Below are 18,812 nucleotides of genomic sequence, written 5' to 3'. Positions count from 1 at the left end.
AGTCTCCGGCAACTAGGAGCGCCGCCTCTGGGTGAGTTTCCTGTTTGCTTATTTCCTTATACAGCTGACTGAGTGCGGTCTTAGTGCCAGCATCTGTCTGTGATGGTAAATAAACAGCCACAAAAAATATAGCTGAGAACTTCCTAGGCAAGTAATGTGGCCTGCAATTTATCACAATAAATTGCAAAAAAAAGCAAAATCTAGAGACTTCCTTAGATTTCGTGCACCAGCTGTTGTTTACAAATATGCACAGACCGCCCCCACTCGTCTTAGCGGAGTGTGCTGTTCTATCCTGCCGGTGCAGCGTGTATCCCGCTAGCTGAATATCCAATTCGTCATTCAGCCACGATTCCGTGAAGCATAGGGTATTACTGTTTTTGATGTCTCGTTGGTATGATATTCGTGATCGCACCTCGTCTAGTTTATTGTCCAATGATTGCACGTTGGCGAGTAATATTGACGTGACGGCAGCTTTCCTCGTTGTCTTCTGCGGGTCCGGACGAGGCATCCGGCTCTTCGTCCTCTGCGTCGCTTCCTTTTGGCCGATGTGAGTAAGACTGTCGGCCCAGATGTCATCCCTAGCCCCGTCTTCAGAGCATGCGCAGACCAGCTGGCTGGAGTGTTCACGGACATATTCAATCTCTCGCTACCCCAGTTTGCTGTCTCCACATGCTTCAAGATGTCCACCATTGTTCCTGTACCCAAGAAAGCAAAGGTAACTGAACTAAATGACTATCGCCCCGTAGCACTCACTTCTGTCATCATGAAGTGCTTTGAGAGGCTAATTAAGGATCATATCACCTCTACCTTACCTGACAGCCTAGACTCACTTCAATTTGCTTACCACCCCAATAGAGCCACAGAAGACGCAATAGCCATCGCACTGCACACTGCCCTAGCTCATCTGGACAAGAGGAATGCCTACGTCAGAATGCTGTTCATTGACTGTAGCTTAGCCTTCAACACCATAGTACCCTCCAAGCTCATTATTAAGCTTGGGATCTGAACCCCACCCTACGTAACTGGGTCCTGGACTTCCAAGACAACTTCCAGATGCTTCTCAACGCAGGGGCCCCACAAGGGTGCATGGTCCTGTACTCCCTGTTCACCCATGACTGCGTGGCCATTCACGTCTCCAAATCAATCATCAAGTTTGCAGACGACACAACAGCCTGATTACCAACAATGACGAGACAGCCTACAGGGAGGAGAGGGCCCTGGCGGAGCGGTGCCAAGAAAATAATCTCTCATCGTTAACAAAACTAAGGAGCTGATTGTGGACTTCAGGAAAGAGAAGAGGGAGCATTCCCCTATCCACCTCAACGGAACCGCAGTGGACACGGTGGAAAGTTCCTTGGTGTAAACATCACTGACAAAATGAAATGGTCCACCCACACAGACAGTATGGTAAAGAAGGCGCAACAGTGCCTCTTCAACCTCAGGAGGCTGAAGAAATTAGTCTTGGCCCCTAAAACCCTCACAAACTTTCACAGATGCACAATTGAGAGGGTCCTGTTGGGCTGTATCACCGCCTGGTACGTCAACTGCACCCCCCCCGCAAACGCATGGCTCTTCAGAGGCCAAAAAGTTCAATGACATCAACCACCCGAGCCACGGCCTGTTCAACCCGCTATCATCCAGAAGGTGAGGTCAGTACATGTGCAGCAAAGCTGCGACTGAGACACAGCTTCTATCTCAAGGCCATCAGACTGTTAAATAGCCATCACTAGACGGGTACTCAACCCTGCACCTTAGGGGTTGCTGCCCTATATACAGTTGAAGTCAGAAGTTTACATACACCTTAGCCAAATACATTTAAACTCAGTTTTTCACAATTCCTGACATTTAATCCTCGTAAATATTCCCTGTTTTTAGGTCAGTTAGGATCACCATTTTATTTTAAGAATGTGAAATGTCAGCATAATAGTAGAGAGAATGATTTATTTCAGCTTTTATTTCTTTCATCACATTCCTAGTCGGTCAGAAGTTTACATAAACTCAATTATTATTTGGTAGCATTGCCTTTAAATTGTTTAACTTGAGTCAACATTTCAGGTAGCCTTCCGCAAGCTTCCCACAATAAGTTGGGTGAATTTTGGTCCATTTCTCCAGGCAGAGCTGGTGTAACTGAGTCAGGTTTGTAGGCCTCCTTACTCGCACACGCTTTTCAGTTCTGCCCATAAATGTTCTATAGGAGTGAGGTCGGGACCTTGTGAATGCCTTGTTGCCATTTTGCCACAACTTTGATAGTATGCTTGGGATCATTGTCCATTTGGAAGAACCCTGTGATTCACGGTTGGGATGGTGTTCTTCGGCTTGCAACCCTCCCCCTTTTCCTCCAAACATAACGATGGTCATTATAGCCAAACAGTTCTATTTTTGTTTCATCAGACCAGAGGACATTTCTCCAAAAAGTACGGTCTTTGTCCCCATGTGCAGTTGCAAACCGTAGTCTGGATTTTTTTTAATGGCGGTTTGGGAGCAGTGGTTTCTTCCTTGTTGAGCGGCCTTTCAGGTTGTTGATATAGGACTCGTTTTACTGTGGATATAGATACTTTTGTACCCGTTTCCTCCACCATCTTCACAAGGTTGTTCTGGGACTGATTTGCACTTTTCGCACCGAAGTACGTTCATCTCTAGGTGACAGAACCTACCTGCGTGGTCCCATGGTGTTTATAATTGCATACTATTGCTTGTACAGATGAACGTGGTACCTTCGGGGGTTTGGAAATTGCTCCCAAGGATGAAGACTTGTGGCGTTCTACAATCTTTTTTTCTGAGGTCTTGGCTGATTTCTTTTGATTTTCACATGATATCAAGGAAAGAGGCACTGAGTTTGAAGGTAGGCCTTGAAATACATCCACAGGTACCCCTCCATTTGACTCAGATGATGTCAATTAGCCTATCAGAAGCTTCTAAAGCCATGACATAATTTTCTGAAATTTTCCAAGCTGTTTAAAGGCAGAGTCAACTTTGTGTATGTAAACGTATAACCCACTGGAATTGTGATAGTGAATTATAACTGAAATAATCTGTCTGTAAACAATTGTTGGAAAAATTACTTGCGCCATGCACAAAGTAGATGTCCTAACCGACTTGGCAAAACTACAGTTAACAAGAAATTTGTGGAGTGGTTGAAAAACAAGTTCTAATGACACCAACCTAAGTGTATGTAAACATCTGACTTCAACTGTACATAGACATGGAATCACTGGACACTTTAATAATGTTTACATATTGCTTTACTCATATATACTGTATTTTAGTCAACGCTACTCCAACATTGTTTGTCCTAATATTTATATATTCTTAATTCCATTATTTTACTTTTAGATGTGTGTATTGCTTGCATTTCTCTTCACCTGCAATAACGTACTAAACATGTGTATGTGACCAATAATATTTGATTTGATTCGATTCAACCTGGACACCAAGGCCTGAACATTCTAGAGATAATTCAAGATTAACTAGAATATAGAATGTTGAGGGTTATCTACATTTTAGTGTTGCTGTATATAGTCAAATGTCCTTGTGGATTTATTTACACAGGACAGACAAAATAAAACATTTTGAAGGTGTTTCCTGCTTGGTCTAACATTTCATTACAGTTCTCTGTGTGTGTGTGTGTGTGTGTGTGTGTGTGTGTGTGTGTGTGTGTGTGTGTGTGTGTGTGTGTGTGTGTGTGTGTGTGTGTGTGTGTGTGTGTGTGTGTGTGTGTGTGTGTGTGTGTGTGTGTGTGTGTGCGCTAGGACCAGACTTGGTGTCAGTCTCGGAGACAGTGTGTGCTCGGACCAGACTTGGTGTCATCACAGAGACGGTAGCACAATTTTACAGGTAATCCAGACAGTTCATCACTGCTGCAGTAGCTATGGAAACACCAGAAAGGAGCCATGACAACACAGAAGAACCTGTCTCACTGCATTCATCAACAACACCATGCTCATCTTCACAGATTCACAACTAAAACAGAAGCCCCACTCTAAATTAACTTTTGCTGTACTCACTGAGCACTACAATTCATGCTGAAATGTAGGTGTTAGGCTAGCTGCCCAGCATTGAATCTGCCCCCCCAAAAATACATCAGACTAGCCCAAGGTCGTTCCAGTGGCCTCTCTATAGACCTGAGAGTCTGAGAGAAAGCCCACTCACCCAGTAGCTGGTACATATCTCAGTCATCACTCCAGACAGACAGGGTAGAAACAACGCAGCCAGCCGGGGTAGATACAGGACAGAAACAGATCAAAGCATTATACAGGCGGGGCTGGCGACCACAAACTCAGCAGGCTGGCATCATTCTGACTTAAACCAGAATCAAAACCACTTCAGATTGCTCTGACTTATCTTACCTACTTTACATACGGTAAAGGAGAATGCTCATTTACATATGCTGAATGTTCTAGAACATAGATAACTAATAAAGAAGCAGTGAGATATCAAAAGTCCAGGATGGACCCTGTCCTCTCTATGTGTGGTTCAGACGCCTACTGACCTGGCTGCTGCTGACTGTGTGCTGCAGAAGGTTATGTGGCAGTAGGGTTGACCTTGCCTGGGTCAGGAGGAGGCGTGTGGTTTAGTATGGCTTGACTAGCCCTGGACAGGAAGGCTTAACTACTCAGGATGGATGAAACACTAGTCAGGGGGGCTGAACCACTAGTGCGGAGGGATGAACTATTCAGGAGAAATGATCTAGTAGTCAGGAGGGATGAACTATTAGTCAGGAGACCTGAAATACTGGTCAGGAAGGCTAAACTGTGATCAACCAGTGCTCCCGCACATTGGCTAACCGGGCTATCTTCACTGTGTCCAGCCACCCACCAACCCCTCTTTTGCGATACTGTTATTCTGTTTGTTCATCATATATGCATAGTCACTTTAACCACATCTACATGTACATACTACCTCAATCAGCCTGACTAACAGGTGTCTGTATATAGCCTCTCTACTGTATATAGCCTCTCTACTGTATATAGCCTCTCTACTGTATATAGCCTCTACTGTATATAGCCTCTACTGTATATAGCCTCTACTGTATATAGCCTCTACTGTATATAGCCTCTCTACTGTATATAGCCTGTCTTTTTACTGTTGTTTTGTTTCTTTACTTACCTATTGTTCACCTAACACCTTTTTTGCACTATTGGTTAGAGCCTGTTTGTAAGCATTTCACTAAGGTCTACATTTGTTGTATTCAGCAAACGTGACAAATAAACTTTGATTGGAACAACTAGTCATCATGTTAGTCTCTAACATCAGATAGTTTCACTTCAGAGAGCAGCCAGACAGAGGTCAGGGTCATGTGGTATTAAGGTGGTCTGGTGTAGTGTTGTGTGCTAGAGCAGCCTTATGACTTCCTGTTGCTTCATCCTGTTCTGACACGATGTCTCTGGGTTAGGATTATGGTTAAGGTTGGTCTCTCAGGGTCATGTGGTGTTAAGGTGGTCTGGTGTAGTGTGTGTGTTTCATGTTGCTTCTTTCTGTTATGAAGCCATGTCTCTGGGTTAGGATTATGGTTAGGGTTTTCTCTCCGGGTCATGTGATGTTTTGGTGGTCTGGTGTAGTGTTGTGTGTTAGAGCAGTCTTATGACTTCCTGTTGCTTCATCCTGTTCTGACGCTATGTCTCTGGTTCCACTTCTCTATGCTGAGAGACACGCTGAGAGACATTGAGCTCACTTCTTATTCTAAGGAATATCAGGTAGACAGCTTATTATTACACTGTTTAAAATGTATCTAAAAATATATAGTTTATAATATTTGAATTCCCAATATGTTGTATGAAGCAATACTTGGAAATCACTATTCTTCAAATGTTATTCAGCAGTCTGATTCATGAAGACTGACATCCCCACTGTCTGTCTCTTTGGTGTCTACACTTGTCGCATGTTCTTCTGCTAACAAAATATGAAGATCACATTGAAAAGACAGGTCTAGACAAACAAAAGTTGCTTTGTGATCTGATCGTGTTCAGATCTGGCTGACCACTTCAGGAAGTGGTCAGGGATGTATTGTATGCGGATTTCTCCTCAGTCTGGACGCAATCAGGCTACTGAAAGTGCATACAGTTGGCGACGTCATCAGCACTCCTCCCACGTGTTTTGGGACCGAGAGGCACCTTTTCATTATAACATTGGAGGAAATATGTTCTTAGCATGTGAGGAACGTGTTTGCTGGTCTCAAATCTAGCCAGCCAAAAAATATTTAGAAGAAAAAAAAATAGGTTTGGCTACAGTTAATCTAACTAGCCAGCTAACTAGCCAGCTAACCTCTGTAGCTAGCAAGCAACGCTAAAGGGATTGCAAACGGGTTGCTGCCATCAGATGTTGTGTTATCATATTTGGCCTATTCCACCGTTTGTAGAATGCATACTACTGGCATTTCAATATAGCGCTGAAATAGGGAATCCAGACACACTGTGGACATGGTAGACACATTGAAATGTAGGTGCAGATGCATGACGCATTCGGAATTCCATGACCACGGCCTCGGCCTCTCTCTGTCTTTCACTGTGTCTATTAACTAGCACAGTTCAAATGCAGAACCAGTGTTCATTATTTCAACAAAAAGAGAGACAAAAATAATATTAACACTACGCTGAAATTATGGCGAATAGAAATTAAGAGCAGAATGACACGGTTAAGAGCTTTGCTTGATGTACCGATTGGTTTCATACAACCACACAACACTGCAGCAGACGTCCTTGTTGGTTTTGGGTAGAATTCAGGCATAACATCGACTTCTCAGAGAAGTCCTCCACCTGCAAAACCCAGACCATGATTGTGCTTCTGTTGTGGGTGTGGTAACATCATATTATAACGGTACTGATGATTGTCCTATATTCACACTGGACCCGTCACATAATGACACGGGTGATTTTCCTATACTCACACGGGGTCTCTCCTTCCTACAGGTGAGTGTCAGGGTCAGGGTCCAAACCAATATCACGTTTTCTCAAGCCGTTCTCAAAATACATGCAGGCATGAGGGTACCTTTGGACATGCACACGTGTACAAAGACACACGCACAAAGCAACGTTATCATGTGTAGAAGGAAAGCGTGTTTAATGCACCACAACACAGATTTAGAACAGTGTTCAATATACCCCACAGCTTTCAAACCGTGTTTAATGCACCCAATGTTCAATATAGAACGTTTGACATGTTCAATATAGAACGTTTGACATGTTCAATATAGAACGTTTGACATGTTCAATATAGAACGTTTGACATGTTCAATATAGAACGTTTGACATGTTCAATATAGAACGTTTGACATGTTCAATATAGTACGTTTGACATGTTCAATATTTGGGGCGGCAGCGTAGCCTAGTGGTTAGAGCGTTGGACTAGTAACCGGAAGGTTGCGAGTTCAAACCCCCGAGCTGACAAGGTACAAATCTGTCGTTCTGCCCCTGAACAGGCAGTTAACCCACTGTTCCCAGGCCGTCATTGAAAATAAGAATATGTTCTTAACTGACTTGCCTGGTTAAATAAAGGTAAAATTAAAATAAAAAAAATAGAACGTTTGACATGTTCAATATAGAATGTTTGACATGTTCAATATTTGACATGTTCAATATAGAATGTTTGACATGTTCAATATAGAATGGATTATGTTCAATATGACATGACATTTTCAATATTTAACATATTTAATTTAATGGATGAAATGTTCAATATAGAATGTTTGACATGTTCAATATAGAATGTTTGACATGTTCAATATAGAATGTTTGACATGTTCAATATATGACATGTTAAACAGAATGTTTGACATGTTCAATATATGACATGTTCAATACAGAATGTATGACATGTACAATATAGAATGTATGACAGGTACAATGTAAGACATGTTCAATGTAGAATGTATGACATGTTCAATGTATAACATGTTCAATATAGAATGTATTACATGTACAATATAGTATTTATATAAACAAGATAATCTGGCTCTCAGATTTTGTTGTGCTTGTTGTCTTTTCTGTGTTCAGGCTATCCAGTGTGTTGGTTCTTGTCTATGGGAGGATGGTTTTGCAGTAGAGACGTGAGGTTTTGTCTAAGGGACTCATTCTCCCATTAAGACCCTCTAGGGAGACTAAGGAACATTAAGATACATACTAGAGCCATTACAACAATACGCTCCCGGCCAGCGGCCCCCTCCCCACTCTCCTGACCCCCCCAGCGGCCCCCTCCCTAGTCTTCTGCCCCCACTCCCCAGCGCTCCCCAGTCCTAGATTGCCATTGTGCAGCTCCCTGGGAATGAGAGTTTGCACAATTTCTTAGGACGTGAACTTTTCCCCAATTTATTTGAATAGGAGTGAGTTAATGGTTGATTGCTCCCATGGGCTTTAAGCAGAGCCTCCTCCAAGGAGAAGGAAAGAGCTACAGCCTTACTACACACACACACTATGTCAAGGTCTCCTCCGCTCCTGCTGGGGAGGCAAGGGGATGTTCCTCGAGGTAGAAAGGAAAACACACACAGGAAAAGACGGAAGTGTGCTAAACGGATAAAACATGTGTACATCGTGTTAACAGTAACATCCCTCCACCGGTCTCACTAGAGAGGTGAAGTTTTGACCAGAGTCTTTTTGGGTTTCTGTCTCCTAAAGGCCTTATTTTAGTCCTATAGTCCTCTCCAGGCCTGGGGTAAAGGCCACAGCCTCCTCAGGTCTAATCATTATCTTAACCCCAACCCTCTAAAAAGGTTTTATTTTAGTCCTATAGTCCTCTCCAGGCCTGGGGTAAAGGCCACAGCCTCCTCAGGTCTAATCATTACCTTAACCCCAACCCTCTAAAAAGGTTTTATTTTTTGTTCTATATTCCTATCCAGGACTGGAGTCACCCTAATACCGGTACCCCCAGTATACAGCCTCGCTATTGTTATTTTACTGTTGCTCTTTAAATTATTTGTTACTTTTATTTCTTATTCTTATTTTATTTGTTTTATTTTTAAAACTGCATTGCTGGTTAGGGCTTGTAAATAAGTATTTCACTGTTGTATTCTGCGCATATATGCTCTACTCGGCTGGCCCTCGCTACATATTCGTCGCCAGACCCACTGGCTCCAGGTCATCTATAAGTCTATGCTAGGTAAAGCTCCATCTTATCTCAGCTCACTGGTCACGATAACGACACCCGCCCGTAACACGCGCTCCAGCAGGTATATCTAACTGGTCATCCTCAAAGCCAACACCCCCTTTGGCCGCCTTTCCTTCCAGTTCTCTGCTGCCAATGACTGGAACGAATTGCAAAAATCACTGAAGCTGGAGACATATTTCCCTCATTAACTTTAAACATCAGCTATCTGAGCAGCTAACCAATCGCTGCAGCTGTACATAGCCCTTCTGTAAGTATCCCACCCAATCTACCTACCTCATCCCCATATTGTTTGCGTCCTACCTGACAGGTCGCTCCTACCAGGTGGCATGGCGAGAATCTGTCTCCTCACCACGCGCTCTCACCACTGGTGTCCCCCAGGGCTCTGTTCTAGGCCCTCTCCTATTCTCGCTATACACCAAGTCACTTGGCTCTGTCATAACCTCACATGGTCTCTCCTATCATTGCTATGCAGACGACACACAATTAATCTTCTCCTTTCCCCCTTCTGATGACCAGGTGGCGAATCGCATCTCTGCATGTCTGGCAGACATATCAGTGTGGATGACAGATCACCACCTCAAGCTGAACCTCGGCAAGACGGAGCTGCTCTTCCTCCCGGGGAAGGACTGCCCGTTCCATGATCTCGCCATCACGGTTGACAACTCCATTGTGTCCTCCTCCCAGAGCGCTAAGAACCTTGGCGTGATCCTGGACAACACCCTGTCGTTCTCAACTAACATCAAGGCGGTGGCCCGTTCCTATAGGTTCATGCTCTACAACATCCGCAGAGTACGACCCTGCCTCACACAGGAAGCGGTGCAGGTCCTAATCCAGGCACTTGTCATCTCCCGTCTGGATTACTGCAACTCGCTGTTGGCTGGGCTCCCTGCCTGTGCCATTAAACCCCTACAACTCATCCAGAACGCCGCAGCCCGTCTGGTGTTCAACCTTCCCAAGTTCTCTCACGTCACCCCGCTCCTCCGCTCTCTCCACTGGCTTCCAGTTGAAGCTCGCATCCGCTACAAGACCATGGTGCTTGCCTACGGAGCTGTGAGGGGAACGGCACCTCAGTACCTCCAGGCTCTGATCAGGCCCTACACCCAAACAAGGGCACTGCGTTCATCCACCTCTGGCCTGTTCGCCTCCCTACCACTGAGGAAGTACAGTTCCCGCTCAGCCCAGTCAAAACTGTTCGCTGCTCTGGCCCCCCAATGGTGGAACAAACTCCCTCACGACACCAGGACAGCGGAGTCAATCACCACCTTCCGGAGACACCTGAATCCCCACCTCTTTAAGGATTACCTAGGATAGGATAAGTAATCCTTCTCACCCCCCTTTAAGATTTAGATGCACTATTGTAAAGTGACTGTTCCACTGGATGCCATAAGGTGAATGCACCAATTTGTAAATCGCTCTGGATAAGAGCGTCTACTAAATGACTTAAATGTAAAATGTAAATGTAATTGTTTTGCCTTACCTCCTCAGGCCATTTGCACACACTGTATATAGACTTTATGCTTGTTTATTCCATGTGTCACTCTGTGTTGTTGTTTGTGTCGCACTGCTTTGCTTTATCTTGGCCAGGTCGCAATTGCAAATGAGAATTTGTTCTCAACTAGCTTAACTGGTTAAATAAAGTTTAAATAAAAAATAATAACCCTGCTAGCTGCTAATAACTCTAACCCCGTGTAAAGGATGTGAAACAGCTAGCTAGTCAGCGGTGGTGCACGATAAATAGCGTTTCAATCAGTGACGTCACTTGCTCTGAGACCTTGAAGTAGTGGTTCCCCTTGCTCTGCAAGGGCCGCGGCTTTTGTGGAGCGATGGGTAACGATGCTTCGTGGGTGACTGTTGTGGATGTGTGCGGAGGGTCCCTGGTTCGCGCCCGGGTATGGGCGAGGGGACGGTCTAAAGTTTTACTGTTACACCCGCTAGCTGCTGCTAACTCTAACCCCGCTAGCTGCTGCTAACCCTAACCCCGCTCGCTGCTGCTAACCCTAACCCCGCTCGCTGCTGCTAACCCTAACCCCGCTCGCTGCTGCTAACCCTAACCCCGCTCGCTGCTGCTAACCCTAACCCCGCTCGCTGCAGCTAACCCTAACCCCGCTCGCTGCAGCTAACCCTAACCCCGCTCGCTGCAGCTAACCCTAACCCCGCTCGCTGCAAACCCTAACCCCGCTCGCTGCAAACCCTAACCCCGCTCGCTGCTGCTAACCCTAACCCCGCTCGCTGCTGCTAACCCTAACCCCGCTCGCTGCTGCTAACCCTAACCCCGCTCGCTGCTGCTAACCCTAACCCTGGGGGTACTTGTATGAGGTGACTACCTCAAGACAAAAGGAATGCTATTCATTGACTACAGTTCAACACCATAGTGCCCACAAAGCTCATCACTAAGCTAAGGACCCTGAGACTAAACACCTCCCTCTGCAACTGGATCTTGGACATCCTGATGGGCCTCCCCCAGGTGGTAAGGGTAGGTAACAACACATCTGCTGCGCTGATCCTCAACATGGGGGCCCCTCAGGGGTGCGTGCTCAGTCCCCTCCTGTACTCTCTGTTCACTCATGACTGCATGGCCAGGCACGACTCCAACACAATCATTACGTTTGCTGATGGCAACAGTGGTAGGCCTGATCACTAACAACGATGAGACAGCCTATAGGGAGGTCAGAGACCTGACTGTGTGGTGCAAGGACCACAACCTCTCCCTCAACATGATCAAGACAATGGAGATGATTGTGGACTACAGGAAAAGGATGACCGAGCACACCCCCATTCTCATCCATGGAGCTGCAGTGGAGCAGGTTGAGAGCTTCAAGTTCCTTGGCGTCCACATCACCAACAAACTACTTTGGTCCAAACACACCAAGACAGTTGTGAAGAGGACACGACAAAGCCTATTCCCCCTCAGGAAAACTAAAAAGATTTGGCATGGTTCCTGAGATCCTCAAAAAGTCGAGAGCATCCTGACCGGTTGCATCACTGCCTGGTATGGCAACTGCTCAGCATCTGACCAGAAGGCGCTACAGAGAGTAGTGCGTATGGCCCAGATATCACCGAGGCCAAGCTTCCTGCCATCCCAGACCTACATACTAAGCGGTGTCAGACGAAAGCCCAAAAAAGTGTCAAAGACTCCAGTCACCCAAGTCATAGACTGTTCTCTCTGCTACCACACAGCGAGCGATACCGGAGCGCCAAGTCTAGGACCAAAAGGCTCCTTCACAGATTCTACCCCCAAGCTATAAGACTGCTGAACAATTAATCAAATGGCTACCCAGACTATTTGCATCGACACCCCTCCATTTGTTTTTACACTGCTGCTACTCGCTGTTTATTATCTATGCATTGTCACTTCACCCCTGCCTTATTTGCATATTAAGTGGCACATTTTTATAATATTGCAATTTAATTTCATGAACTGTGTTCTACATCAACCCTGAGAATGTCATAACAATATGACCACTGTATCTTGATATTGGACAAAACGTGTTGATATTAAGAATCCAGACAGGTGATTTGGTGCAATTGCTTACGGAATAATAGTGACCAGTCCAAGACCTTTTCCGATCACTTGAAAATAAGATCTCAGCAATGCTAAGTCCTACCCTCATGAAATAAAGTGTTTTGTGTTAATGAGGTTCTCTATAACATGGACACCAGAACCAAAGCTGAATTTTGTCACCTAACACCCTAGTTATAAAGTCAGTGGGGAAGTAATGCTGTTGCAGTACAACAGGATTGTCTTTCTAATGAGGCTGAATCCTATTATATTCCTTTCAGCTGGTTTAGGTAATATTTATTAGGAATTCTCTTGTTCATTCACTACCAATGACTTCTGCTCTAACACATTGGAAATCAAAATAGCACTGGAAAAGCACAATAAATCCCGAGAGAATATTTATTTTTAATCACTGGATAATCACTAGAAATCACTGGAAATTCATAAACGATTATAATAAGGAATCAGTGGAAATCAATGGAAATGACAGGAAAATCCCTGTGTTGGTCAGAGCCTGACCACAGCATTTGAAACACCATCTCTGTGTGGGTAATGAGTGTGTAAATCGCAAATGTCCGTACAATCAGAACACATCAGTTTCTGATAAAGAATATATATATATATTAATGTTTTCATTCTAATTCTCTTTCTCCCTTTCTTTCTCTCTCTCGGAGGAGCTGAGCCCTTGGACGATGCCTCAGGACTACCTGACATGATGACTCCTTGCTGTCCCCAGTCCACCTGGCTGTGCTGCTGCTCCAGTTTCAACTGTTCTGCCTTATTATTATTGGACCATGCTGGTAATTTATGAACATTTGAACATCTTGGCCATGTTCTGTTTTAATCTCCACCCGGCACAGCCAGAAGAGGACTGGCCCAGTGTCATCCGGGTTAGGGGTTAGGGTCATTGTAAATAAGAATTTGTTCTAAATTGACTTGCCTAGTTAAATAAATATGAAAAAAATCAAATATAAAATAGGTAGCACTATGTAGATGTATAGGTAGTACTATTTGCATTGATCCCCCCTCCTTGTTTTTACACTGCTGCTACTTGATGTTTATTATCTATGCATAGTCACTTTACAAATTACCTTGACTAACCTGTACCCCCACACATTGACTCTGTACCGGTAGCCCATGTATATTTATTACGTCATTTTCTTGTATTGCGTTTGGATTTTTTGGAGAAGAAAGATTCTTTAGTTTATTTAGAAAATATTTACTTAACCAACAATGCAGTTAAAGAAATAGAGTTTAGGGCTTTTAAGTAAGTATTTCACAGTAAGGTCTATTACCTGTTGTAATCAGCGCCTGTGACTAATACAATTTGATTTGATGTATTGGAGGCCAGGTTAGGCCCAACATAAAGGCCCAATATAAACACAGCTTTGTCTCTGTAGACGCTCCTTCCATTTATAACAGAGCAAAGTCCAACATAAGCACACATTGCTCTTTAGGAATTATATAACCCATTATGAAACTCTGAAATAAACTTTCCCTCTTTTTGATTCAGTCCTTGTTGCTCTAGTATCCACACATTACATCACTGTTATATCAGGTTATAAAGAGTTCTACTGTAGATACAGACTTGATGGTTCCTGCTAGATTATAGAAGATTATACTGTAGCCCATGGAGGGAGAAATGCTAAACATGAGACTATAATGAGGAATAATTGGCGTAGGCATACTACCCTATCCTTATACTGTAGTGTAGTGAAAACCAGTGTGGGAAAAGTACCCAATTGTCATACTTTAATAAAAGTAAAGATACCTTAATAGAAAATGACTCAAGTAGAGGTGAAAGTCACCCAGTAAAATACTACTTGAGTAAAATTATTTGGTTTTGAATATACTAAAGTATCAAAAGAAAATGGACTTAAGTTTCAAAAGTAAAAGTATACAGTACATAATTTCACATTCCTTATATTAAGCAAACCAGACGGCAAATTTGTCTTGTTGTTTTAATTTACAGAGAGCCAGGGGCACACTCCAACACTCAGACATTTACAAACAAAGCATTTGTGTATAGTAGGTCCGCCAGATCAGAGGCAGTAGGGATGACCAGGGATGTCCTCTTGATAAGTGTGAATTGTAACATTTTCCTGTAGTGTCAAGAATTTGAAATGTAAGGAGTACTTTTGGGTGGCAGGGAAAATGAATGGCGTAAAAAGTACATTATTTTCTTCAGGAAAGTAGCAGAGTAAAAGTACAGGTGTCTACTTACGTAGTACTTTAAAGTATTTTTTCTTAAATACTTTACACCACTGGGGAAAACTATGTGTTCTCGATCTTTGTGAAGGGAAATGTTGTGAAACTGAACCTGAAGTATCCTATCACTTTCAGCGGATACAGACTAGTCCTCGCTTCTCCAAAATACTGTTCATGTCACAACCATTTTTCAAAAATAGCTTTACAAATGTTTTATCATAAGTTACTCAGTCATATCCTTAAATAAATGGTTTATTTTAAGTCATTGCATGAGGAAATATCATGCTGACCTGTGTCATAACTAACACTGGCCTCAGATGATGCTATGACCTTGTAACATAGAAAGTAAATACAGAATTGTACAGCCTATTTAGATCAAGAATACACATTTCTACATAAGCGAAGCCTAATTTAAAAGTATATTTATAGTAACCTATCTATTGTAGTCAACAGGTGGCAGCTGATTGTAAGCCATAAGGCATAGTTGTTAAACCAATAACTCAAATCAAAATTGATTTGCTTCAGTAATAAGTTAATTTAAATTTGGTTTTCTAAATATGGCTATATTTAAAATATATTTTTATATCTGGAGGTACCTACAGCCTAAATTAAAACACTGCAGCAATACCTTACTGAATGATTTGACTGATGAAAGTTTGCCTACAACAAAATAGGATCATTGTGTGGACATCGGGCGGATGTGTGGTGGGTGGGTTGAATAAAGATCACTAGGCTTACCTTAAAAAAACATCCATAAATGTATCATTATTGTGCAATTTATATCTATGGGCTACATTGAGGTTTTTATTTCATTATTTTAGGCTCTCTCATTAGTGTATAAGCCTAAGCTTTAGGGCCTAACTGTCTACGGGCCAAATAGCCTACACGCCAATGGCCAAATGCTTAACAGAAGAGGCAGAAAAAGTTCAAGTTGATTCACAGAGGAAAAAAGGACAATATCAGAGTTTAATTCAATAGAAGGAAAAAAGGACAAGGTTGAAGTTTAATTCATTAAGAGAAAAGCTGTGTAATGGACAGTTGAAAATAAAGAGAAGGCCATAAAAGTAATGTTTTGGAAAGATTTGATGAAGTAGTATAAGAGGATGAAAGCAGTGCTGGGGCTATGTTATGTGTGATGATTGTGAGGCACTGTACAAATTCCAGTCACAAGACAGGACTTCAAATAGGCTTATGACATGTCAAGGGAACTGTAGCCTACTGCTCAGATGGGTTTAAATGGAAACTGACATTTGGACACTGACTGTAGGTCTATAACCTCGCACAAAGCCTTAATATTAACTCATGCAGAATTAAGCATTTCTTGCAGTAAAATTCTACTCTAGGCTAAATGTTGACCCGGGAACATGAGGGGAGAAATAAGATGCCTTTCTTTCAGCATCTTGAGATAATGCACCTCTACAGATACCTTCTATGGTGCTATCTTTATCAGCATCATAAAAGCTGATAGTATATCAACCACATAAAATATGGGGTTAGGGTTAGCCAAACGGAAATCTTATCAGAAACATGTTGGGTCATTTTCACAGCTTTCCATTTCCTTACAAATGGTCAAACTGATGTAATTTGTAAATGTTGCACATCACTTTGTCAGTTATTGCATTTTCTCTCCGAAAGAAGAGAACTTTACTGACCTCAACTATATAGAAACATTAATTCTATCGATTTATGACATTCTGGTGAGCAAGAGTGTATACTTGGGCAACATATAATGATAGAAGAGAAGCTGAATATATGTAATTATAAACAATTTGACTAACAAATAGTCTACCAAAAGTCGGAAATTATAAGCAGAAACATATGCAAATCAGGCAACAAAAAAAAATCCTGCGCCCCATGTAGCCTAGATGTATTTTCTTTATAATTCTTCAGATTGTCACGTTATACCCATACGTAGAATGTATGCACACATGACTGTAAGTCGCTTTGGATAAAAGCGTCTGCTAAATGGCATATATTATTATTATTATTATTATTAGTTGGGTGGTTGCTGATGGGTATTTAGTAATTGCGGGCGGAAGTAGGTGAACGAAAAACTGACCAGCGCACCACAAATTGCTTGCTACCCAGCGCTGCTGCCACGCAGGACTGAGATTTACCCGCTAATTCAGTGCAATACTATCAGTCTATAATTTAAAACTAAAACTGAGCAAGTTGCCTAGCTATTCCTGATGATAAAGGGTTACGACGACAAATGATTGTCAAAACATATTTTAATATTTTAAATCTTCCAATGTGTGAGCCCTTGAAATTATCAGCACATGCTTCAAATTTGGAAAACGTTTGGGAATTAATTTGTTGAATTGAATAAAAACGTACCTGTACCACAGCGAGGACGTTGCTTGTTAAAATTGCTACACATCATATGCATGTCCTAAACACTTGATTTCATTTCCCCAATAATAGGAAAACACAATGTTTTAAATGAAAGTAGGCCTACGCTTGCCAATGGGTTAGGGTTGACAGGCAGTGTAATTGATCCCCCTCTCCGTGGGTTAAATACCATGCTGCTCATCGCAGAAAGAAATATTACGACTGACCTGAAAAAGATCTCAAATAATGTGCGATGCCGTCTCCTTCTGTAGTAGCTGCTGCCTGTTTGTCCTTCTACAGTAGCTGCTGCCTGTTTGTCCTTCTACAGTAGCTGCTGCCTGTTTGTCCTTCTACAGTAGATGCTGCCTGTTTGTCCTTCTACAGTAGTTGCTGCCTGTTTGTCCTTCTACAGTAGCCGCTGACTGTTTGTCTCTTGTTTGTTCTCTCGCGGCGCAGCGGAACCAGCTCTGGAGTCTCTCGACGTCTTTATTTGTCTCTGCAGGCAGTCAATCAGCAACGACAGGACCGGGCTACACTGCTTGGTGGGTAGGATGATAACATGTAGTATTGCAGGAGTAACAGGGATAATGACAGTAGTCATGTTCTACCAACTCGTGTTGTAGTCGTATATCGCTCTGTTTCCCCTCCCTCTCTGGAACACCTACTGGGATCACATGGAACAACGCGGAAGGAAGAGTAATTCTGGCTTCAGTCCTGTTGATGGTTATTATTGAACAATTATCCTACAGCTTTTAACACGCACTTCTGAGTGCAGAAAATGACTTGATTGCACACCATGATTAGAGTGAGGAATTATCATGAAGTGATCACTGATAATTAACTAAAAGTGAGAATTAAAGTCAAAATAATTACAGTATTTGGGGAACATGCACAAACTGTTCCGGCTACACTATTAGTCTATACTGTGTAGATGTTGCATGTACCACAATAAATCAGTTAGAGAAATTTACCACAAATCATTTAGAGAAATCTACCACGTTAAATCAGTTAGAGAAATCTACCACGTTAAATCAGTTAGAGAAATCTACCACGTTAAATCAGTTTGAGAAATCTACCACAATAAATCATTTAGAGAAATCTACCACGTTAAATCAGTTAGAGAAATCTTCCACAGTAAATCAGTTAGAGAAATCTACCACGTTAAATCAGTTAGAGAAATCTTCCACAGTAAATCAGTTTGAGAAATCTACCACGTTAAATCAGTTTGAGAAATCTACCACGTTAAATCAGTTAGAGAAATCTTCCACAGTAAATCAGTTTGAGAAATCTTCCACAGTAAATCAGTTTGAGAAATCTACCACGTTAAATCAGTTAGAGAAATCTACCACAGTTAGAGAAATCTCATCCCGCCTCACCCAATGTGGTAAGGATCTGCTATTTTCTAAAGTATTTTTCTTTACTTTCGAACCCGGAATCCCCCGACATAAGCCAGCCAGCTTGCGGTCATCAGCTAACCTCTAGCTCAGAATTCTCTCACCAATTTGCACAACGCTATTCAAAACAGAGCATACCGTACTTATTTTCTCTCCATATCCCCGGATTCCTACCGCAAGCTCTGAACCTTTTCACCTGGATCATCGCAGCTAGCTAGCTGCTATCCGATTGGCTACTCCTGGCTAACGTCTCTGTCCCGAAGCAAGCACCAATTAGCCTGGAG

General features: G+C 42.7%; 1 protein-coding gene across 2 annotated transcripts in view; it reads right to left on the bottom strand.

Moving 5' to 3' along the window:
* pparg (peroxisome proliferator-activated receptor gamma) overlaps window positions 1-17,790 on the bottom strand; it is a 130,839-nt gene extending 113,049 nt beyond the window's left edge. The window contains exon 1 of one of the 2 annotated variants that reach the window (XM_046338123.1): window positions 17,362-17,790. Coding sequence is in view for 1 of the 2 variants with exons in the window: in XM_046338119.1 (XP_046194075.1) it covers window positions 17,141-17,192 (52 nt within the window). In the remaining variant the exon portion in view is untranslated. Of the gene's footprint in view, window positions 1-17,140; window positions 17,334-17,361 lie in introns of those variants that run through there. The other variant, XM_046338119.1, reaches the window with a different exon arrangement.
* Window positions 17,791-18,812: the final 1,022 nt, after the last annotated feature.

This window comes from Oncorhynchus gorbuscha, linkage group LG03 (genome assembly GCF_021184085.1).
Source record: "Oncorhynchus gorbuscha isolate QuinsamMale2020 ecotype Even-year linkage group LG03, OgorEven_v1.0, whole genome shotgun sequence".
NCBI lineage: Eukaryota > Metazoa > Chordata > Actinopteri > Salmoniformes > Salmonidae > Oncorhynchus > Oncorhynchus gorbuscha.
Note: the sequence above shows the minus strand (reverse complement) of the source record. Positions and strands in the feature narration are given on the sequence as shown.